We start from the raw sequence: 24,788 nt of genomic DNA, 5'->3' as shown, positions 1-24,788 counted from the left end.
TTCCGTGTTCCCTGATAATTTATGTCCCCGCGATGGCCGTTGATACGAAAAGTCTCGGTCGTGATATCGACCAAACTTCTCTTGGTCGAAGCAAATTCCAGTCGATCCAGCCTAAGCTCGCATCCTAATATCGCCGGGGGCCCCGTTGTCGATCCCGAGGAACCCCTAATGGCGATGCGTCGAAAACGTCGGCTCCGAGCAAAAGGAACGAGAAAGATGGCAGAACAGTGGTGGACCGGTCGAGCGACGCTGACGGGTCAGCATGAATAATGTCGACTCATTATTCTTTCGGTGGGGGGATTTATCAGGTCGAAGGCACCGATAACGCACTCTTTTCGTTCGCTCGTTCCGCCGGGGAAGATGCGGTCGGAGATAGCTATGCATTTATGCGCGTTGGCGGAGGCAGAGGATCATGGATGGAGGAAGAAAAAGCGGGAGTATGGTTCTTCTTCCTTTCTCTTTCCACTGGTTCTAACCCCTCTTTGCTAGGTTTACCAATTTCTTCTTTGATCAGAAATTTGGAAAATTTGATTCTTTTCAAAAGATTTATCTTGTTTCGCGTTAAAAAGTCTAAAATTTCAAGTTGGCAATCCCGTCTCGTTCGCTTCCTCCTTTTTCTTCTGTTGTTTCTCGTCCCGTTTCGAGCTGGTTCTGCGTATATCGGTGGAACAGACGGTATGATAGTTAGCAGAGGTCCTTCTCGGTTCGGTTTCTGCAGGGCGCTAACAAGACGGGCCTGCGGGCCAGCAGCGGTGAGTTATGGGCCCGCGCGTGCACCACCGACACAATGTGTGCGAGCGGATGGTAGACGCGAGAGAACGTCGCACAATATCGCGCTTCGTCTCGTTTGGATAGGATATAGAGGGGCATAGCAGAGCTGTCGCCAGTTTTCTGGCTCATTACTGGCCACCGGCGCCCATTTCTCTTTACTCCCTCTTCGTTACACTCGCTCCTGTTGCTGTTTCTCTTTCAGCCGGGCCAAGAACCCGCGTTCGTATCGGTACAGGCTTCGGGGACGAATTTCTAGCCGACTTGACTGATCGCTGATATTAAGACTTTCGCGGTTCTACACCTTTCTCTCGGTACGATAATTAGCCGGTTAATGGAGCGGTCCGCGAACGAACGAGAGCATTGATCTTCTTGGCAATTTCATGAAACTTTGTTATATTGAAGGAAATAAATTTTGAAGAGAACGCGCTTTTGTTTCGCTGTTTATTCGTGTACCTTTGACGATAATCAAACGAGATTGTAAGATGGTATAGGTACACAAGTTGGATCGCGTCTCTAGTAAATATAGATAGCGGCCGTTCGAGGGGGAGTTTCGACGCGTTCGCACCCGATTAGGTTATAAATATGTGGCAGAAGGGCCACTGGAAATAAACGGGAGTTAACGCGTCGTGATGCATGACGAAAAGTTTAAACGCGTCGCGACACCGCACACGGTGACAAAAAGTAAACCCTTCCGTTCGTCTCGAAACTCCGCCGTCTTTCTCTCTTTCTCTGCTCACTAATTCCAAGACGAAAGCCGATATGTACAAGTTCGAGACACGTGCTCGTCAGATGTAGAGAAAGCGTCGGATCCCCGTACGTCAAGATGCAGAAGGAAGAAGAGGTTCGTGAGTAGAGCGCCGCGACGTCGCCGAGCGTCTATCCACCGGTGATCCATCGCTCCGGCAACACTTTTATTTCTACCAGACCGATTTTATCGCCTATTCCACGAACGAACGTTTCCACTTCGAGACGACTCGAAACGATAATCGAATGCGGTGATTCGCATTCCCGATTTTTACATCGCGATCAAATGCACCTTCGCTTAGCATAGAAATTGCATTTCCCTTAATGAACGTTCGAGCAAGTCGTGTCCGTCTCGTGGATGAAACGACGAAGAGCGAGCGTTCGAAGTCTCACGAAGGTGTCGCGTAAGGGGTCATCGTTGGCGTGTCGCGTTATTAATTCGCCCCGGTAGTCCCAATTAAGACGGAGCCTCACGTTCCGCCGGTAATTATCATTGTAACAGCGTCGTTCGCAACGGCAGCACATCAGCGAACCCGCAGCAACCGTCCTCTCGCTCCCGTGGCATTAATTAGCGCAATCTCCGTACGTGCTTGGCTGCCAGCATCGGCCACACTCTGATATCTCTCGTTGCTTTCTACGTTTCTCGTTACGTTTCACCTTCCATTACGGACGCTGCGCCAGTAGACAAGCGTAACCGTGTATCGGTCGCGAGGATCGCGCGTCTGAAGATTCGAATCTCCTCTTCTCGATTTGCATGCCGCGATAATTTCGCGTCCTCCTCGTCGTCGAAACGTCAGCCGAGATATCCCGTTACCACCGACAACGTTAATGCTCGCGTTAACTAATACGGAGAACTACCCAAGTGTTACGCTCACTTATTAATGAAACTTTTCCAGCTTGTAAAGCTCGTCGAGCTGAACACACCTAATACGTAAAAATTATCATAAAAAAGAAAAAAAAAATTTTGGGGGAACCAAGGATTTGAACCGAGGACCTTCAGATTGCGAGCCATGGATCCGCCCCGTGGTTAAACACACGACTCGCAATCTAAAGGTCCTCGGTTCAAATCCTTGGTCCCCAAAATTTTTTTTTTCTTTTTTATGATAATTTTTATGTAATAGTTATTCAAAAAGAGACAAATTATCATTAAAAAAAGAAAAAATATTGGGAACCAAGGATTTGGACCGTGGATCTCTAGATTGCGAGTTGTATGTGTGAGTTTGTCATACTTCAAAATGTAAGGAGTAACTAACTGTAATTGTTAATATCTTTTAAACAATTAGCCGTCTACCCCCAAAAGGGGGTATAGGTGTGTTCAGCTCGACGAGCTCTACAAGCTGGCAAAGTTTCATTAATAAATGAGTGTAACACTTGGGTAGTTCCCCCTGATCGTTATTTGCTAGCCTGGGATTTTTTTCGGCATCTTCGATCGTGATAAAGTGTACACGAATAATAGCCCGGTAGATGTAAAATCGAAGGAGGAAATTGATAATGGCACTAATTCGAAGCGTCGAGTTGGTTTTCCTTTGGATCTTCAGACGACGTACCCGGTTTAATCCGTGCCGTTTTCTATAGGGCCGACGGGGAAACGTCGATACAAATCGGCGATTTATCACGTGGATTGTTAGCGGATAAGTATCTCGGCGGATCCTGGCGGAACTGGTAGGCCGGACGCCTGATGAATCGTAATGCGATGTTCCCCGCGGAGCGGTCCGTCTAACCGCGACGCGCGGTCGCTTCTTCTTCGCGTTGCTACGTGTCGCGAGGTTCGCGTACGCGCGCGTAATTGATATATCCGTATACGAGGAGGAGGCACCTATGATCTCGTCGGGGCCAGCGAAGCGGCCGCCACCGCATTCGCCGCTGTCCCGCGTCCGATCGATCTGTATTCATAGGTCGTACGGCATAAAATATACTCGGCATGTCCATGAATCAGATAACTGTCACAGCCGCTCCGTCGATGTCTCAATCAACCGCTCGCTCGATCCTCAGCTAGCCCCTTCTCTCGTCTCCGATCGCTTTCTTTTCCCGTGTATCTTCAAACTTTTTCTTCGTCGTTTGCCAGCTCCGTTTTTATTATTTTCTTTGTTATAATTGACGAGCAGTGGTTATACAAAGTGAAATTTAAATTATACACTTTGGATCTATAAATTGAAGGGTACGACAGAAGGCGCGTTAACCTTTGGCTACCGCACACTTTGCTGGCTCAACCTTTTATCTATTTTTGTCGTATACAAAGGTATTTCCTATTGCAAGATTTTCAATATTGTTAGACGACTCGATGAGACGGAATCGTAGATGTTTTTTTTTCAAAATTACGTAAGCTGGCTTTCGTCATCGAGGATTCAGTAAGATCGTAGATAGGAGCTAAAGCCTTTATCGTGATTGCAACACGATTGAGAAACGGTAGTTGCGAGTATCGATAATTGAGAAGGTAAAGCGCAACGAGATACCGTTGATAAATAATTAAAAGATTCACACAGTAAGATTCCTTGATTATGTAAAGTAGAGGTGAACAGCGTTAGATACGATCGGCATCGATGCTTTGTTAGATTCTATACTTATCATTTCTTACTTCGAACCAAACTACGTGATAATTTATTTGCCAATTTATTCGCAATAAAAGGTTTCAGAATACCAACTGGAAATTCTATTTCGTACGGTCATTTAGATTACTACAAACTAAGAAGGTACTCCGGTTTGTCTGTTAATTACGGGCTATATTTTACAGCCATGCTACATTGTTGGCCCGTTCGAGAAAAGTGCATCGTAATTCTTCGAGCGTTGTCAGCCGCACGTTGAACGCGTTCGACGGAGCGTGAAGTGCCAAATAATTTCGAAGAAACGAAGACTTGGTCCCTTACGAGATCTATTAATAGTTTCTATTTCGACTTGATAAATAAACGGCGGACATCCGACGTTTACCGGTTGACGAGTAGCGTCAGGTGTCGAAAAACGCGTGTTTCTCTTTCGACCACTTGGACCGTTCGCCGTTTCGTTTCGACGTTTTCCCAAGTTTGTGTAAACAATGATGAAAATCGGAGCACGTTCGATCACCGGTGACGTTTCGGAGCGTTTTTCGAAAAATCACAAAACACGCTTGGACGTGGCTCGGTATTCCAGGAATCCAACAACCCTGCTCGTTAATCCGTACAAATTCGGTATCATCGTTCTTTCTTTCGTCCCTTCGACTCGCGTTCCCCGCGCCCGTTTCACGATAGGTCGGTATTTTCGTCTTCGAGTCGGCTCTCATTCCCTGGCGACGATCTCTTGCGTCATCGGGGCTGCAGGAATTTCGTGAAAACTCGTCCGATGGCGGACCAAGAAGAGAGACCTATTTCGAGAGACGATTCTTCGCACTACCGATGCTATAAAGCTTATTTTAATGAGGAAAATGTTCGGTTTCACGGCGGTGGTAGAGCGCAATGTTTTCTTCCGCGATGGATAATCAGGCTGTGTCTAGGTGGGACAAGGCATAGCCAGGATACTAAGCAAAGCGTAACGAGCGTGTCCGAGTGTCGCACGGCGAAAGGTTAACGCTGGCGGCCGCAGCATACTAAATTATCCCCGTCGCTCGGCTCATTTGTAAGACAAACTCCTACAAAGTGTGCGCGCCGCTGTGCACGGCGACGCGGGCCGATTTTGTTGCCGCGGGACGCCGTCACCGCGACACCGCGGACGCCTCGTCTCTCCCACGATCGCCAATTAATCTTTCGGTTAAGCAGATTCTCGGATTAAGCGGCTTGTCGGCCTTGTCGCATCGTGCCGCGACCGCGACCGCTCGAGATACGTTCACGCCACGGCAAATCGACCGAGGCGATGTTCAACCGCGCGACCGCCGGAAGAGGGCTGGCTCTCGAATGAAAAAAAAGAAAAAAGAGGGAACCAACGACGCAGGGAGTACAGGGTGGGCCACGATCCGTCGAGCTGCATTTCTCATCGACGAAAATAGTTTTGGAATCGTCGAACGAGGCCTCTGCCCGTGCTAGCTTGTCGAGGCCGAACGAATACGCGTGTTTTGGTCCGTTGACCCCTTTCGAGACTTTCAGTTGCTTGAAAAACAATTTTCTATTTCCTTCAGGAGCTTTTCTATCTCCGTCTACCATTTACTAGGTCATTTCTCTACTTACAGAGGGTGGTTCTCGGTATTTCGAATCATTCTGAACTTAAGGAAACAAAGGTGGGTGAGGGTTTTAACGAAGGGTGATTTTATAGCGGTCGAATCTAAAACATACAGGGGAATAACTATATTTTGTAGCCTGGGCGCGTGAAAAACCAGGTAAAAACGCTAGGAACGTTTTATTGCGTATATTACATCATACAAAAGCATGGGATATTAAATTTTCCACTTAACGAGGCTCGTTCTTTGTCGCGCGTTTTATTTTCTTTTTTTTTTTTTCGACGTGACGTTCACCGTGTGTTTTGAAAAATGAAATATGCGTGCATACATATCGGGGGCTTGATTTAACCCCTTTCATATTTCACATCCTCTAATATCAATAAATAAATCCCGAGCTTTAACGGTGATATTTTGTCAAATTTCAACGACGTTACTCGTTGCAATTTGCCTGAAAATAATCCGCCGATATAGTTGCCTTCCACGCTGAATTATACTTAGAAGTAATCCCACTATCGTGCACTGCCAAGTCGTTTGCCAAAACATCCGATGTACACGGAAAATTTGACTAAACTCTCCGTTTGCTTTAGGTAATGATTGGAATGATATCAAATCGATACTATTAATAAATACCCGTGACACCCGATAGAAAAATCCAAAATTAGCAGCGCACCCTTGCACGAAAAGGAACCCACGCGACCCGTTGAAACATGATATCCGCAGAGGTGTACCGTACTTATTCTCCTTCGTTTCCTCTTTCGTTCTTCCGCGCGTGGCAGCAAATAAATGTCCCGGTATCCGGTATGCATTCTCTACCTCCACGACGGCGGTGCAAGATCGGGACGGTCTTCACGCTGTACTCGCGCGGGTCGATGGGGTTCGAAGCGGATCCACGCGGTTGTACGATGGCACAGGGATGAGGTGGCGCGAGAGGAAATGAAGAAAGGGAAGAAGCCGACGGGAACAGGGTCCTCGGTTCGACGGGATGGGAATAAGGAGTTTATTTTCGGTGGCCATATGCGCGGTTTATTTCGACGGTCCGCGTCGGCCACACCAAATAGAGCTAGAGATCCAAGGAACACGTACAGTGTTCGATGGTCGAGCCTCCGTTCGTTTGGCTGTCGTCATCATCCGGAGGATCCTTTTTGTCCGAGCTGCTCTCGTGGATCGCCGGTAAAAATGACGGCTCGCGAGGCGTGACGTTAATTGCTACCTGCTATCCACGGAATAATCGTGTTATCGTGGCGTTTACGCCTGCCCGTGGCGTACTTTTCTCGCTAATGATCACGTACGTCCGCCTCATTGGTTTCCGATCACGATTATTACCATCATTCCCGCTTATTATTTCCACGACCAACCGCGCTGCTCGCTCGAGCGTCCACGCTGCGGGCTCCTCTGATTCCCATTCCGCCACGATCAGATGTTAGAAAGTTTTATCGAACCGCGACAACCACCGAGTATTTTCATTGATAGCAAAATACGCTTTCCAGGGCGGGCGTTTCGTCCGCGTCCGCGTCGGTCGATCTCTCGAAATAGCGAATAGTCAGGCCGCCGTGAGACTCGGCTTATTCTTGACCCATCGGCTAAGTATAGCCCGCGACAGCTCGAAAGAAAGAAGCACGAGGAGAGACAGAATGGTATCCTCCTCTCGACGTCCGCGTTGGTCGTCGGGAGGACCTGGTTGATTCTCCTCGTGTCTGATCTCCCTAGGGGAGAAACGGTGTAAACGTATAATTGGCTGCACTTAAATCTCTATAACGCGGCAGTAAAAATGCGCGGTGCGCCGCGTAAATCAACACGAGTACGATATGGCTTGGATGGCGGTGCCCCTCTGTTGCGCCCGCCTCGTAAACGCGTCGTACGGGCCGAGAGTACACGCGCGCAACGCCCGATGCCGCGCACAATTTTCCCGACTTTTCCTCTCGCGATTTATCGCCCCGCTAAATTTCAACCAGCCGCGCGACCCCTTTCGTTTCCGACCAACTACGACTCCTCGTCCCGTACACGCAGGACGGAGAAAATTGTTTTCCTAACGTCCCGTGTGTTTTCTAATGGTCGCGCTAGAGAGACTCTATCTCAGGATACACCGTGACTCGTCGATCTTGATCGAGTTGCCAGGGCTGAGAAACACCGGTTCCCCTTATCGGTCACGCGCGAGTAACAGCGCAGCCGGATTACGCGCACGATCAGGTGGGATTCTTAATTGTAATTTGTTGCTTCGACGTGGCGGGAAACTAGATACATCGTACGTTAGATGAAATCGTTGTACCGACTCGGGTAAATTAGATAGGTGGAAATTTATCGCAGGATGTTCGATAGGAATCAAAATTTCTTGTTTGGATTACCTTGTCATAGCAGACCGCGTAAACTATGATAAAACTTTGTAAGTTAATTAGCAACGAGGCGAATGCTCGTTAAAAATCTAACAATAAGTGGAATATCTGCGAATGAACTGGTGTTTCTGATCGGTGATCCACGCGGCGCTTTTATCGGGAGAGCCTCGGTCACAAATCTTCTCTTCCTCGTTTCGTGCACCAGATTTGTCTGAAAGAAGCATCGACGCGTACAGGCCTCCTTCGAGACCGTATCTCTTCATCTTCCGTTTCTTGCCCAGCACGAGGAACTTCGTTTTTCGTTTCGGATTAGTTTCTCTCGCGGAAATGAGAAATTCCTGACGGGCAGGCCAGCAACGTTGCTTCTTCGACCGATACGTCAGGGCACGGGTAACGGCAGCGTACGATCGGCACGCTACATTAACTCGATTCACCGAGTAAATTAACTGCAATCAGGGGGACGCTCCGCTGGCCATTCCGTTATTCCGCTAGCCGGCTGCCGGCCGTTCCGCGCGCCTCTAGACCGCGTTTATTCGCTTGCACGGGCTCGCCATTACGAGTCTGGAACAGTCGAGGGTGGAGAAGGAAAAGGATCTGACGTCGTTTTTGTTGCGAGCAGCAAGGACCACCGCAAACGGCACTCTTGTCCGTTGGACGAAAACAACCACCTCGAGAGAGGGAAACGGATCGACGCCGAGATTCCTGGCTCCTTGTCCAGCCGACCGTGAGGATTCATCGGGATGACGTGATTTCTCGCTCGTTATTACGCCAACGATTCCTCCTCGAAAGCGCTTCTGTCATTTTTTAATGAATATTTCGTAGATCATCGATTTAGGAAAATTTGAAACAGAAAGTAAAATTGCTTTCAGGGATTTGACATTGAAACGCAACGTTAATCCTATCGGTCCTAGTATTCGATCAGATTGCAAATCTCGTCGAATCGGGATGGCAGGTGGTCGCAGGAACTTTGATCGAAGTCGATCGTTTTCCCTCGATTTTCCCCGGCCTTAAGTCGGTCCAGGAGAACGTCGCGTTCGGCTCGGAATTCCATCGATCTCCCGTCGTTCCGCTCCGTCCGTCGCAACGACGGACAAATTTTTCCTCCTCTTTTCGACGTGCCTCGACCGACCACCCTTTTTCGCTCGACGAATTCAAAGTTAATCTCGGCCACGAGTCCGTTCTTCGGGGAGAGGGAGGGTTGGCCGGCCGGCGCCCCCGGGCGACCTGTCATCGTGAAACCCCTGGGAGCACCGGGCTCACCCTGATCTCTCTGTTACGATAGAACCTTGGGAACCGGAGCCTTGGGCAGCGCGATAAGGCTCGGTCATTTATAATCCGTCGGCGTAAGTAGCCTGCCGTATTCCTTTCGCGCCGATCGACAGAGAGAGAGAAAGGAACAAAGGGAACCTCGAACTTCCGGCCGTTCTAACGAGATCGATCGGCCGGCACACCAGCTGAATTTCGATCATCACCGTCTTCGTTAACTATCGATTCCATTTCTTGTACACTTCTTTTCATTCGATTTTTAGATATTGAAAGAATTGAACAAAATTCGTATTAGATTAGTTTGGCATCCGACAAGTTCATCAGCTCCCGTCTTAATTAATGCGAGCTGAATGGATCTGACGGGAAATGGGTTCGAAGGGGTAGGGGTGTACCTGGAAATGACTCCGGTACGATAATTTATAAAAATGATATTTGCCTCGGTAAAGCGTGACCGTAAGCCGTCTTAATATCTCTCATTACCGTCTCGCTGCTCGAGTCCCCGGTGACCGTGCAATTAAAAAGCTAAGATTGATAAATGACGGGGAATTAATGCGCTCTGGGGGTTGGAAAAGAAGGGAGGAAAAGAGGCGGCTGCCTCGGAATCGGGGCTAGAACGTTTACAGGGGGGTGGTTGAACGAAAGAGGGACAGGGTGATTGCGGGTGGCTTAATGGTGTTTGTATGCATGGGAACCGGTCTAGGGGGTGAGGTAGTTATCGCTCAGTCTACTTTGCACCGAAAATCGGGTGCTTGCTTTAAACCTCTCGAAAATCTCACCCTTAATAATATACATACGAGAATTTCGTCGATGATCGCCTTGTGAAATTTTTTTATCACTTTTGTCATCAACCCTTGTGCTTTAACACTGCGACTATCGTAAATTGTAAAATTAACAATATTTTAATTGATTGCAGGTGACGCGAGTAACGCGAGTATCGGAAGCGGCGAGGGTACAGGGGAGGAAGACGACGATTCGTCGGGTAAGAAGAACCAGAAGAAGAGGGGTATCTTCCCCAAGGTGGCGACCAACATCCTCAGGGCGTGGCTGTTTCAACACCTCACGGTAAGTGTCTACAGTTGTTTTTCATCGTCTTTTGTCCACGTAACTGTACACGCTAGCTCGTCCTTCATCAAGAACCCGTCTCTTTTTCTTGGGTGAAAATAATTGGAAAAATCATTCTCCGTTCTTTTAATCTTCGATACAATCTTCGAGTACAGCCTTTATCGGCGGTCATTCGCTTATCGAGCCGCGCTTAATACGACCAAGACAAACGACTCAACGAAATCGAGCGGGCAAAAAGGAAACATTTCCTAAATTGCTTTTATCCCGGCCGATGGGAGTTAAAGGTCGAAACGGAAAGAACGCGAGGACGGAAAAACGCGTTCGTTGACGAAGAGAGGGTACACTAATCTCCTAATGCCGAGATAAGGAGCGGTGCCACGATGCCGCTTTCCGATTCTAACGGGGGCTGGCCATCTAATGATTCACGGGTAATCTGAGCTGCAAAAAAACGCAACGCGATTAAAGGGATGGAAGAGGGATAGGAAGGAATAGACTCGAGGAAGAAATTCAAATTCCAATTTAGGCTTATCGATTGTAGACGGGGTTAAAAAAGAAATTTTTGACGTAGAAAGTGATAAAATGAATTTCGTTAGAAAACAAAGCTAAATTAAGATTCTAGACGAAATTTTGAATTTATATTTCAACTTGTGGTGGAACGAAGAGGGGGTTGGTAGCCGCGGTTGCGTAACGTTGCACAGCAATTCGAAGCACGGTACATTGTCCCTCGCGCTACAGACACCCCATAGATTTCGGGTGTGATCAGGTTACCTTGCGAGAGCGGTAATCATATTGCAGCTCGGTTAATGCCATTACCGCACCAGGGTGGTAGGGTTGGCAGCCACCCTTGAAACCAGCCCGCAAACCACCCCCTCCGGTGATCCCGCCGCGTCGCGCCGCGCTTCTCTAGCTCCGGCTTCAGCAACCCCCCTAACAACGTGTATTGGATATGACGTCGGGGATAGTGGGTTCATGGTTTAATGCATATACGCTGTTTGCTCGATGACGATATCGCGCTGGCTGTTGAAAAGACGAGCTCGAACCTGCTGCTGTCCCGATACGATGCGTTTCCTCCTTCCTCCACCGTTAATCGTATCCTCTAGAACGATTCGACTTGAAAGGATTTTAATGTAAGTCGAACAGATTGCGTTCCTTTTGCTTCTTCAAAACGTGTTACAATATTTTTCGTATTTTTGAAGAATATCATTCGAAATCACAAACCTTTCTCGTTGAATCTCTACCGATAGCCTTGCTCATGGCGCCGATAAATTAATAACAATCGGGGAATAAGAATGAAACGAACAGCATGATCGCGGTTGGTCTCGTCGCGCTATTACTGCCGGTATCCGCTGCCAGAAATTACAGCGGTTTTTCGCGACAGTCGTCTCGCGGGCATTCGTCTCGCCGTTATTACGAGCGATTAAGCGACTACACCGTGAACCGGAATTCATTCGGCGCGCTGGATACATATTACGCCCTAAAAGAGTAACTGACTCGAGCCAAGCGTGTGTATTCAGCCGAGTGCCAGCCTCTTAAAACAGCCCCTACCTACCGTTCTTCATTTTTTCTTATTCTTTTTATCCACCAAACGAATTACGACCTCGACGCACTTGATTTAACGCCCCAATCTTTCTACCCTGATGACTTACCGCCACGAGCTTCTAACGTTCTTACCAACGTTTCGTTAATTATCACGGAACAGATGTTCCGGACGATATCTTACAAGATTTCTTGTTATGCAAACCTTAAAGCGTATTTTCCTGAAAAATTCTCTATCATTCTCGTTTATCATCAGAGCTCGTTGACGAAATTGAAATTTATCTACCGGAAAACTAACGAGTCACCGTGATAATTCGACCGGTTGTAGACTAGACTATGCTAGGTATATCATTTCACCCGGTCGCTGAAACATTTCGGAATCGCGACGCGACTCGCGCCAAGGAATTCGTCGGGGCTCGCCAATAAGCTGTCCCCGTTCGTGAAAGTCGGCTCTGATCCGCGAGCCGCGTTCCTCGTTGACGCTGGGCACCGAGAAACCGACGCATAGCTCAGGCAACAGCATAGATAGATGGCCGGAATCGAACGTGGAACGAGATGAACGGTCGAGCCACGCGTTGCTAGCCGCAGACGCGTTCGCAGACGAAGAAAATGGAAAGAAAAGGTGCCGTGTTTCGGCTGACGTTTAGATCAAAGGAGACGAATACGAGGGTAGCGCGATGAGGAGAGCAAATCGCGAGGCATCTTCTACGAGCGCGTATAAATTAAATTAATTTGATGGAGGCGGAGTAGTTGCTTTATACGCTTCGCATCGTCCTCGCGGTTAAGCTTTCTCTCGTTCGTCTTTAGGCTCGTAATAGTGGCTGGGAATGTTGAGACTCGGCGTGAAAATCCGAGCATCGGTGAAAATTATTCGTTTAAATCTGTTGGATTTTACTTTCGATCGTCATTTTGATCGAAGAGGGTTCGAAGTTAATTCGATACAGGAATGTTGAAAGAGCCCGGAGAGACGTCTTTCTCTCGGTCCCTTGTTCGCTCCTTCTCCGTTGCTCCTTGGTTGTCATTTTGAAAAGCCATCCGACGAACCACCCCTACGTACGTCCGTCCGACCAGCCAGCGTACCAACCTGACCGACCAACCAACCAACGAACCAACTCTGCGACCCTCCCCAAGTTTAATTAGACGGAAGAGGAGCATACATCATGGTCGACTCCGGTGTGCCGACCTTCCACGCCAGCCAACTTGCCCTTTCCAGAATTCTGCCCGCCGACCTACTACCCTTTCCCTCTGCCCGCTTCCTTGCCTCTTGCTTCAGCAACAATGTTTCAAACGACGCGTCTCTTGTACAATTGTCCTTGTCCCAGCGTGTACCACGAAACACAGGCAAAGACTCCCTCGGTTAAAACGTGTCGCGTGATAGGAAAACAAGCTTGAAGTTTAAATAGAACCCTCTGCCGGTCTGATTTAGCTAGCGTACTTTTCAAGTGTATCTCTTGGTAGAAATCTAATTAAACGTCCGTAGGATACGCGTAGAATTTTGAAAAGGTTCTTACCCGCATCGGAAGTCGTTTCGCGAGTTCACCTACGCGAAGCGAATGAAATTTTCATAGGACGTTGTAGCCAAGTTTCGAGCCGCGGTTGGATCGTTCGGATGCTTATTAGAAACTATGTACCGCGATCCAGCGGTCGGTGGTGCGAGAGTTAGCATGTTAAGAGATTACTCTTTGCGCTTGCTTAACCAACGAGGATCTTAGCGAAAGAATGAAAATTCATTACGAAAGTTTCCGTCGACCAACAGTTGCTCGCGGCCAGCCGCTCGAACGATAATCCGATGGCCCGGGTTGTACGGGGAGGGGAATGGAGAACGAAGGAAGATTGAAGATGGAGTCGACATATATAATCCATTTTAATTTACTCGGAAGATATATCCGTCTAGCTTGCAGTTTCCCGCGACTTCGTTCCCCGCTTCCTCTCGTTCCTTCATTTTCTACCTCTGCCTTTTTCCGCTGCTCCCGCGATTCTTCTTCTAGCTGCCTCTTCGGCGTCCTTATTCCCAGACACCGGTGGTCTTCTTATATCAATGGAAGCATTTCACGAAATTACATTTGCCAGTTCTGCTCGTGCCGTGCAGTTCCGTTTCGCGAATCGACTGGCGCCTCGGAATCTCATCCCCCGTTTTCGCTCTTTCATTTTTTTTTCTCCCTCTCTCTCCTTCGAGCGAATAAATCGCAACAAAACCGCGGGAGGAAAACTAATTTTGCTATCGGATCGTTTCTTAGCGTGCTCTATGAGCGTTCGGCACGAATTTCATCGGTAAAAATCTTGATTAAATCTATCGCGATCGAGGTTTAATGGGTTTCTGGTCACCTGCTGGGGGATTCACGTGGAAATTAGAGAAAGGATAAATTCGATTCTAAGCAGAGATCGCGCGAGAGAACGAGCGTCTCGAAACGAGGCGATTCTTATTCGATGTTCCATGTTGTAACACGAGAACGGAGCGTAGTCGAGGCAATCAATAAGCCATCTAAGGCAGGTAATGCTGCTACGGTACAAACCGCAAACCGGCAGTGCCATTATCTCCGCACACGTACGTTACGTACACGCGTGATGGTACACGTATACACCGTGACCGAGAGACGCGAGCGTAGTTTCATCAAGATCGATAATGAACCACGTTTCATTTAGCGTATTGCTCGCTGCCATTCTAACATATATCTTTGCCGCGATCTTTAATTCATCCGTATCTCGCGGGACCATCGTATCGGGACGCAGCGTGAAGCTGCGAACAAAAACGCGAGATCGATCTGACGCGTGGCGCGGCATTCTTCCACGTCGTACGACTTCTCTCGCCTTGTAAACCGCCATAATTCGAACCGAGGAGCCTTTTTCCTCTCGGGCCCGATAGAGAATTGCGAATCCATTACACTTCCACGCGCGTTCGCGTTACCTTGTCACGATTTTTCTCGGCCGTTTAATACCCTCGAATCCAGATGATTTAGAAGCGAATCGAAACATGATTTTTAGCCGTCGTTTTAAATTGTCGAGGGTGGTTTGCCAAAGGCGGTTTTCACGAAACGGCACCCACCCACGAAAGAACGACCCGAGCTCGGGATATTTTAAACAATTTGCATAGACAATCGTAGCGGCCGTTTTTTCGGCCGTAAAGGGGGCTCTCGACGGCACTCGAGTCGACTGGCACGATCACGGCAGCTGGCTGACTGGTTGCCACAGCCCTGGCCGCCCTCTTCGCCGCGCCGGAGCGTTTTATGCCGCCATAACCGTAGCGCGGCATGGCCCACTTAGATCTCCTATCTCGGTCCCGTCGTGCTGTCCGCGTATACCGGCTGATATCTATTGTCCCCTCGCCACCCCTGCATCGCTCGTTTAACCGTCTCGCTTCCGGTCCCGGCTGCTCGTCCTTGCCCGTCGCTGGGTCAAGGTCTACGGAGGCAGCGTGTCTGCTCGCGCAAACGCGGTCCAACGACCGTTTGACGAGTTTCTTAGCCGAGAAATACGGTGAGGACAATTGTTTCCCGGTCGGTGGAGGAAGGCAACTTGTGCCAGAGACACGACGCGCCCCGTTGTCACCCTATCGGCTCGAAAGGACACGAAGGAGACGTTTGCATACATCGACCGGCAGTTTTCCGCTCGAACAAATCCTCGCTACGCGTTTATGCTGCCCTTCTTTCCACCCTGTCGAGAAGTTAATGCTTTTCCTCTCTTATTCTCACCGCTTCCGCCGTCGACCGATTCTCCTTCACCCTCTTTGTTATTCTTCGTCTTACAATTGTCGAATTGATTTTTCTCGGTGGATCAAAGCAACGTTAATTTCGTATCGACCTAATTCGTTTCTGAAAGAAAGGGAAGTCAAAGGGATCGCGTTGAACGGGTCAGAGAGGTGCAGGTAATTTCCTCTTTTGCGGAAGGGTAGCAATTCGCTCGAAGCGACATTTTCCTCGTCCTCTCGGTTGTCCTTGCAGCGTCAGTGAAAGGTATCCCCGTTCCATGGCTCGTCCCTACGGTCAACCTACAACCTTCAACCTTCTCCGGTTGGCCCCGGGATACGGCAACCCCTTCTGCCTTTGGTTCGTGCTCACTGGCGCCGCCTCGGCTCGCATTTGAATATAATGCTTGGCCCTCGTCGACCGTGCGTCCCGGCAACCGAAGCGAACTGTAATTATGTTGATGCGCGGCCATTGTTGCGTCCATCCTGGACGCTCGGCTGAATGCCGAATCTCCTTCTTTCCCTCTTTCAAACGGCCTCTCCTCTCTCGCCCACGCCGCCGACATGGCGAGAGAAACCGAGACGATTATTCTTGTATCCTTGATGCGTTTTACCGAAACCGGACAACAAGCACAGCCTCGCTACGAGAACGTTCGTCCAGTTTGTACGTGCACAGTTTTCCATCAGGATAGAGTGAAAAAAGAGCGAGAAACGATCGATCGTTCAATTTTCAAAGCAAACCATGTATATATGTATATTGATCCCCGTGCGAAATTAATCGGGAGCTCGATTTCCCGGAGATTAATCGTCGACGAAGCTCCGGGTAGCCAAGGCTGGAATCGGGACGATTAAAAAAAGGAAGAGAATTCTTAAGAGCCGAGCGGATAATTGCAAAAACTGTAAGCGGTTAGAGAGGCAGAGCGTAGCTATGGGGTGGCGTAGCTGCATCCAACGGGTTCACTGTCGACTGGTATCCTTGTCTACGTAAAAAGGGGGTGGTACGCGGACCGAGGATTAGACTGTCGCCCCACGACAGGCTAAGCCCCTATTTTTACGAAATTTATCGCCGTTAATCCCTCGCCCTCTTCGCCCTCCTCCGTCCTCGACGTCCTCGCCATCGTGCCCGTTGTTCGGCTCGTCCGCGTTCTCTCCGCTTTTTTCGTCCATCTCTTTCCTCTCTCCTCGTAACCGTTCGTCTCTTCGCTGTCGCTCGCGCTCCTCCACCTCCTGTCGATATGAAAAATAATAAAATGCCGCGTCTTTATAGTCGCAGGCGCGGCCTGCGCCCCGTTGACGCGGCGGCGGTGGCAGCGCCTGGGCTCTTTCAAGCGGACTAGCTCGTCGACCGGTAATCCGGCCGGGATTTAAAACATTCGTATCTTGAATATGCATTCGTAGGTTTAAAGCGGGGCTCGCTCGCGTATATCCCGTCGTCGAGGACCAAGCACACCCAGGGGAAGAGGGAATCGTAAGCGGGTGCGGCCGTGTGTGTGTACGTGTATTCGTTCTCGTCCTCAGCACGCGTTAAGCGGCCCGCAGAGCCCGGGTATTAGCTCGGCCACTCATTAGCCTTTCTGCTCCTACTTGTCGCTCCGCGTAATCTCGCGTCCATCCCGCACGACCTGCCAGGCTTAACTTTGACGCCGCGACCTCGCTACTTCCGGCCCGGTATCATCGTCGTTCGCGATACTCCAAATCGAGCACTCTCCGTGTCGATGAGAAATTTTATTCGATTAACCACGTATACGATCCACGATCACTCTGTAATTCGATATATCGGCTCTGCGAAAAGGTGTAGGTATCGCTTTCGATGTCTTCAGGGTGCGAAACGCGTCGAGGATCCGTCAGGGACGGTGCTTTCGTTACAGTTTAAATTAATCCAATTATGCATGCCGAGCAAAGCGGGCAAAGCCGAATGATCGCGTTCTCTCTCTCTCTCTCTCTCTCTCTCTCTCGTCTCGTTTCACGTCGCGCTCCGCCGCGGACTTTAAAGGTTTAAGCCGAATAATGGACGTAAGGTCCGCGCCGTCATCCATATGCAAAGCGTCCTAGCGGCGGCAGGGATTAGTCACGGCGATTTCGAAAGGATCCGGCACGCTGAAATTTACGTGGCGGCTCTTGTTCGAACACCTTGAGGATCGATTTGTCGTCTGACTGCTGTTGGTTCGATCAACCGACCAAAATCACTGTTCTCCGAATGTAATCTTTTCGTTGATCTTCGAGAAGATACTCTTTAGAAGTCTCAATTTTCATCGAGCTGAAGCTCGATTACGGGCTAAGAGGACTCGGTTGATAACCGCTCGAAGGTCCCCACAGTTATCGCGGCTCCGTAAGCGTGTAGCCGCGTACCCTCCCATGGGAGTCGGAGGCGGATTTATGAGCGGACCAAAGCCGCACCGTCGCCGTCCCTGAACTAGACTCGAACGGATGCTCCGCGGACAAAACGTGACTGCTCCTCGTACAGCAACCCCGTATCCGCCCGGCGAACGTTAATGATCGTTCTGCGAACGGCGATCCCATTAAGCCGGCGTTATCCGCGATTCCCGGTAGACCTGTAAATTCCTTCCGAGCGTCTAGGTTCACGGTGCACCGAAGACGGAAGAGGGATCGCGAGACGCACGCTCTGGAAAACGTGTAGATTCGATGGCTAGTCCGTGTTTGGGTTTCGAGCGAACGTTGAAGCGTTCAGGATATCGCTGGCACCCCATTAAGGAGAGTGCAGCCGATGCTCGTACCCAACGAGCATTAGAGCATTCTGGTGTACGTGTGTGTGTGACTGTTTTAGCGTTGGTCAGCTATCGACGCGTACCTGTGCGTATACAGCAATGGCATCAATACCCGATGTCTTCTCCTCTTCCGCATCTATCTATCTTATTCCCTGTTTTTGTTTTTCTCCTCCCTTCTCTCTCTTTCTGGTCGGTACGCCATCAGAACGTGGGATGACTGTTCGCGAGTGTACGGTCAGAGTAGCGGAAAGCTGTCTCATCGATTATATTACTCACAATACAGTGAACGCTTTCAGAGCGGCGCGAAAGGCGTATACTCTTTCCCTCTTGTCGCCAGAGGATGATTCGTAGCCAGGTAGCCGATTATTTCTGCCGATCTCGTGCATTCTTTCTGCATAGTTCCGAGAGAGCACCGCCACCGATGCAAAGCTCTCCGGCGAAACATTAATTACGTTAACAAAACATCATCGAACGTTTTCAATCGATAATAAAGGCGGCGAACAAAACAGCGGAACAAGGTATAAATTATTTGCGATCGAACCGCGGCTAGCCAACGAATTATCCGCCGGAAGAGCGGACAAACGTCATTGCGCGTTGCGCTCTCGCTCCGTCATTCCATTCGCTGATTTCTATCTACGGCGTGTAATTAACGAAAACGTTAATTGATAATTAGGAACGGAGAAATAATTGGAGAAAACGACAGTACGATGCTACAATTCGATATAATTATAAACATCCAATCGATCGATTAAATGATGTGAAAATGAAATTTTTATTTAATCAGTTGTTAATTAATAATCGTTGGAACGGTAGCACGCGCAATTCGGCGTAAAACCTTTCGAATCGCCGGACGTTTTTCGAGCTGGTGTTTCTTTCACGAATCGCTGGAGCATCCACGCGTGCCAGTAGAACGAGGCGAGGCTCGAGCGAAGAAATCTCGCGATTTTTGCGGCACCTTTGCGGCGTCATCGCGATTGGACGGTTAACGAACCACAGCGAGGCGAACGAATCGCCGCGACGATTCGCCACGCGGTTCTCTTCGCGCTTCTCTTCGCGCGTCCTCCTCTTATCGGATTGGGCATCCAGAGGACAGAGAAAGGCAGAGAAAAGAGGGTCGCTTTACCGAGCGTATACGGGGCTTACGGCGGATCCGGATTTCACGGTCTTCAGGCAGTATCGTTCCTCGACCATACTCGCATCTTTCCTTCTTCACCTTTCCCAGCTTCTTTTCGTTCTTACGCGACTTCTCACAGAGGAGCCGTTTCGCGTTCCGCTCGATTCTTCCGCCGGCATACTTTACGCGTGCGATGCTCCGTGCGTTTTTACTTTTCACGTTTCGTTCGAAACGTCTTGTACCGAGTAAAGTTTACCAAGGGTGTAGGTAGTTTTTTGTTTGTATTTAGAAGGGTTAATCCTAAGGCGAAAGAGCTTTTCGAACGTCAAAAGGTGAAAAGGTAACGTTCTCATCGAGAGTTCCTTACGAATCCCAAGAATCTTCGGCGTTCCTTCCATTAACGTATTACGGTAGCGGTCTTGCAGGATTTTCGGAAATCCACGCGATACGAGCCTCGGGGGTGGTTTTCGCACGGACGTCGAAACACCGGTATCCTCTTTACGGTCCCTCGAAATGGGAGTTGGCCGGATCCTCCGGAAGACGCTTCAATTGCTGGAAGCGAACACGCTGGTAGCGGTTCTCTCGCACGCGTCCCATCCGACCATCCTTTAATTCAGGCTGACAGGTGAATTCCATCCCGTCCCCGCGCACCCCGCCGCCCTCCCACGGGATAAGATAGATCCGTTCCCGGGATTTCCTACGGGATCCGCTGGATCTTATATCACCGACGGCCATCTCTATATAAGCAGTCCCGCCCTTCGGCCCGGCTCATCCGAATTGCCGGTAGCGTTGCTGTTCGATCTGCTGGGAATCCAGAAACATTTCCTCTCCGCTAATGCGCCGGAATTACGCAATTCTGCCCCCGCAATTTGCTACTTTCTTTTATCGCCGCGGCAAAATCCTCGTGATGGAAATTGGAGCGTACCGATCACTACCTTATTTTTCTTTTCCAAACTTTCCCCGTAATGATTATTTTCGAACAGAGCTGACGAGTTGATTAGTTACGGTGTAATCTCTTTATTAATATTAAATGAACAGCTATAAATTTGAGATATTAATGGTTAGCATTCCGAGATAGGTACGCCGTTGCTTTATTTACGATCATTCATTCCATTATGGAGCGACGTTCTCTATCAGCTAGTAGTCACGGTCGAGGAAGATCGGACAAACGCAACGCGAATACAAACGATCCTGCCGGTAAAGAACTCATTTTACTTGGCAAGATGAGACGCGATCACGCGTTATCCGTACACTTGAAAGATCCTCGGCTCGTATCTCAGCAACGAAGCAGATCCTGCTGGTTGTTCAGCGAAGGAGATCAGCGAACGATCGGAGCAGATATCGCGTCTGGCCGGATGAAATAGACTCGCGTATTCGCTCGGAATGCCGACGTCGGATCGCGTTAATCGTAATATCGCGAGGACGCAGGACTCGTTCGCGAGCAGATTACATCGGTTAAAAGATTCCGCGACGCGGTGCATGCTAATTGGACAAAAATCAACCCGGCCCGCCCCCCGGTTCCCCGGACTTTCACGAAGCCAACGTTGAACCGATCGGCGCGGATCTCGGGGCGTAGAGGGAACACGACGAGATAGGGATCGGCTTTCGCTCCTCGTGAGCGTCACTGTAGGTAAGGTACTCGCGTACAAGCCGTGGCTAACCGCCTCGCCTCTCCTCGACTCGCCGTTGGAAACGAGGAGTAACGATTTTACAAAGTGCCTATCTCGACCCCCGGTCCTTTTCTCCTCCGTTTCATTCGCTTTTTCTCGCTGCACGCACGATTATGCCGGCGCATTATCCGCGTACGTGCGCCTCGAGTACCTGTGGCCGTGTCTACCTAGGTGTGTGCGTACTTCTTGCCAGCTTCGAGACGCGACTCTCCGTCGTGGCTAGACTCTGCCGGCAGAGAGAAGAAGAGGAGACCAGTCGGCAAAGAACCATTAGTCATGATTAGGCCGTTGACATTGACGCCGTTCGCTGGACGCGAGCTTGTACCCTTCGGGCAGATGGAGTTCTTTGATACACGCGAGAGCCGAGCCGAGAGACACGCTCGACGATCTTCCTTCTTATCTCTCAGCTATCTACCAGCACCGCTCGAACCTCGGTATGATTTAGCGGCGTTATTCGGTGTACGCGGAACTGAAATCCGCGTCGAGGTCCCAGGTGTCCACGGAAAGGCACCGGAATTTGTTGAGGGAAATCGCGCGGCTATTCGACCGATCGTGTAATCCCGGATTCACGCGTGTCCCTCGGTGAATTTTTTTTTATCGATCATCGTGCTCGAATGTAAGGCTTATTGGGTAGTCGGGATCGAGAAAAGGGAGTCGAGTCAGGCTGGAGAAGGTGCGTAACCTTATACAGGCGAGCGACGAAGCCGAGATAGCTCGGCCCCTTACGCAGCCTCCTCTCTACATTATATTACACGAACCGTGTCGGATTACCGCTGGAAGCGACCATGGACTCGTCTCGGATCCGCGCGAGCGTGCCGCCATCGATCCCGCTCGAACGCGTCGTCATCTTAGCGAATCGCGTTCTTTCTTCGATTTGCATAGCGACCTTCGACGTTCGCGAGCCTGTCTCGCACCTCGATGAAACGAGAGAACCTCGAGGATCGCGGCACCCAGCGCAGAAACGACGACCGAGGTCCGAGGGGCCGGGTTTTTTTGCGGTCGCTTGTCGCGATTGTTGGCCGGACCAGGACTCGGCGAATCGCATTCCAGTGTCTTTCACGGGCGAGAATGAGCAGCTACGGGCCACGAACAGCCGGGGAAGTCGAGGAACGAGAGAGTGACGGAGAGATAGCGTAGAAAACATCCGTGGCCCGCGCTGGCTCATCAACGCCTCCGGCTCCGCGGCGAAACCCATTGGCGCCCCGGGACAATGCCATCTGCATTCCGATCCTGCGGGCGAGAAAGCCGACCGTGCCGCATCTCCACGATCCGAGCTTTCTTACTTCTTCTCCTCTCACGCTCCCCGAAATGACGCGATTTTGTCCGCGCCACGTCCGGTTCGAACGCGCGCCGACCGAAGTGTGCGGGCTTGATGAATTCCGCTTTAATGTTCCCCGTCCCCGGCTTTTTGCCGCTCGCACGATTTATCGAGGAAACGAGAAACTTATCTGGTAGAAAGGGGTTTAGATTCGTCCATTTTGTTCTCTTCTCGAAGCGAAGAAGAAAATTATAATTCTCGTCTTAAGAATAAATATTTCGTGCATTTTCCACGCGGTTTTCGTTCAAAAGGATAATCGGGAAGACGGCTCTTCTCGCGTCGAGCCGAGTTCAGTGAGCCCGAAGGAACGCGCGTCGAGGATAAGACACGGGGGAAAAATGGGGAAAAACTCGGAGCCGTGGCGTTTAAACCCGGGACGGAAGATTTATCTATACGACGCGGAGTTTCAGCGAGCAATCGTAAATGAAGCGTCTAACGACAATCTCGCTCGCGAGGAAAGCTGCGACAAAAGACAGACGGGTAGCGTAGGTCGACGAGGGAGCGTCGCGGAGTTTTCCTTCCTAGCCCCTTTTTCCTCCGTGAACCTCGAAGATTAGGTCACGGAGACGCGATGCTAGGAACGAAAACACGCGTGCCTCGTTACTTCTGCTTAAGCGGACGAGACTGTAGAAATGGACGTTCCGTGTCCCTTTCGCCTTGTCCCCTACGACCTGAACGCAGATGTGCAAGCGAGCGGGCCAACAAGCTCCTGGGCCAAGAAGAAAACGAAACGTGGAAACATGCTGGAGTAACGAGGAGAGAAAAGTTGTAGGGAAGAGGGAGGTGAAACGTTGTAGAGAGACAGAGAGGAAGATGGAGGGTGGGCTTGAAGCGGGTGGTAGGTAGAAACAAACGAAAGAGGGACGTAGCGGGGAAGAGGGTGCTCCTGGAGATTTATGACAGGCGTTAAGCAGTAATGAAATTGCTCGTTGCTCGTTCCTCGTTCCTCGAGGGGTGTGGAAGGGACGGGGAACCGAGCGGGACTCGCACGGGGGTTCGACGTTGTTCGAGACACACCGGTGTGCCGGCGACGAAGGTAAGGTAGAATCGTCCAAAAGGGACTTTCGTCGAGGGGCAGAGAGGTTGCTCGGTGCACGCAGCAGTAGAGAAACAGTCACGTGGCGCAATTACCTCTCGCCAGCTGTGTATCCACGCTATTCTCTGAAGAACTTTTAATCGCGCCACCCTCGCGGTTTCTTCCATCTTTGCTCGTTCCGTCGTTTATCGCGCCTCGTAAAGATACGGAACGCAACGGAACGACGCGGCTCGGCGTGCCGTTTCCCGCTAAATCCTCTCGATCTACCTGGCGAAAGCGGCGCGTGCAAACCTGTGTAACGAGAGTTTTATGCCGTTCGTCGGCGAATCGAGAACGATTCTCGTAAGGGACGCGAGTGGCCGGCTTGCGGCTATCGTGCCGGCCGGCACTTGCCAACGATCGCGTGAAAACGCGCCTCGCGGTAGAAATGGCCGTCGTATTTCAGACGAGATGAGGGAACGGGCGGAGGACGCGTTCGATCCACTCGACGAGGATTCTACTTTAGAAATTGTTCCTCGAGTTTCTTGGAATATTCTTTTTTCTCAGACGACGAAAACATGAAACGTCAGAAAGTTAGCGGGTTGTTTTTACTGGTGTAATGTACACTTGCGAGTTGTTTGGAAACTTTGTGGTATTCGAGCGAAATCTTTATCGCAATCACAGACAGTGAATGTTTATAGTATCTTATAAATTTCTATTCTTTTTCATTTTTATACATAAAGGATGAAGTTTTAAATAACGAGCAATTTGTCCCGCGTTCCCCGGTGCAGAGAAATCGCGATCAACGGGCTCTCACGCTGGTCGGATCCGTTTTCACCGATCGTCGGCGAGAGTTCAGGTTACGGAAACGATCCCGGGAGTATCCGGAGCCGTGTTCCAGACGGAATTCGACACGAGAACGGATCGATCGATCATCGGGCGTGGATCGATCCGTAGAGTCCACGCGACGTTCTGTCATCGAGCACCACCTGTTTCGCGATCCTGTCGTTTCCCCGATCGTCTCACTTTTCTGCGTACGACGCGAATTTTCGTTTCGACAACTGGTCCTTTGTCCAGCGTTGATCCGCCAAGGGAGGGCACCCCTTTGTGCCTCGTCACGGGCGAACGCGTGGGTGTCGTGGACACGCGAGAAACACGTTCTCCATTGCGCACAATAGTATACCGTGAATTCCGCTCGTTGTGATTTCCCTTCGAAATTAATTGCCCGAGATTTTTCTGAAACGTTTTTTGAAATTAAATTAAAATAAATTTTTGAATAAGAAGGAAGAAAACGTTGGATTTGGATTAGAGTACACGCGAATGCCACCCTCCGGATATGAAAAACTGTTGCGAGGGCGAGAACGATGGAAAAAAAAATTCGCCGAGCCAAACGAAATACATATCCGCATCCGACCACAAGCTTCCATTTCCGGT

General features: G+C 49.9%; 1 protein-coding gene across 5 annotated transcripts in view; it reads left to right on the top strand.

Annotated features, from left to right (window-relative positions):
• The window catches only part of LOC114875343 (homeobox protein homothorax), a 369,739-nt gene that overhangs the window by 227,268 nt on the left and 117,683 nt on the right, over positions 1–24,788 (top strand). For all 5 annotated transcript variants that reach the window (XM_029185507.2, XM_029185504.2, XM_029185506.2 and 2 more), the window contains one exon: positions 10,145–10,293. In XM_029185507.2, the coding sequence (XP_029041340.1) occupies positions 10,145–10,293 (149 nt within the window). The remainder of the gene's footprint in view (positions 1–10,144; positions 10,294–24,788) is intronic.

Source organism: Osmia bicornis, chromosome 15 (assembly GCF_907164935.1).
Source record: "Osmia bicornis bicornis chromosome 15, iOsmBic2.1, whole genome shotgun sequence".
Taxonomy (NCBI): Eukaryota; Metazoa; Arthropoda; class Insecta; order Hymenoptera; family Megachilidae; genus Osmia; species Osmia bicornis.
Note: the sequence above shows the minus strand (reverse complement) of the source record. Positions and strands in the feature narration are given on the sequence as shown.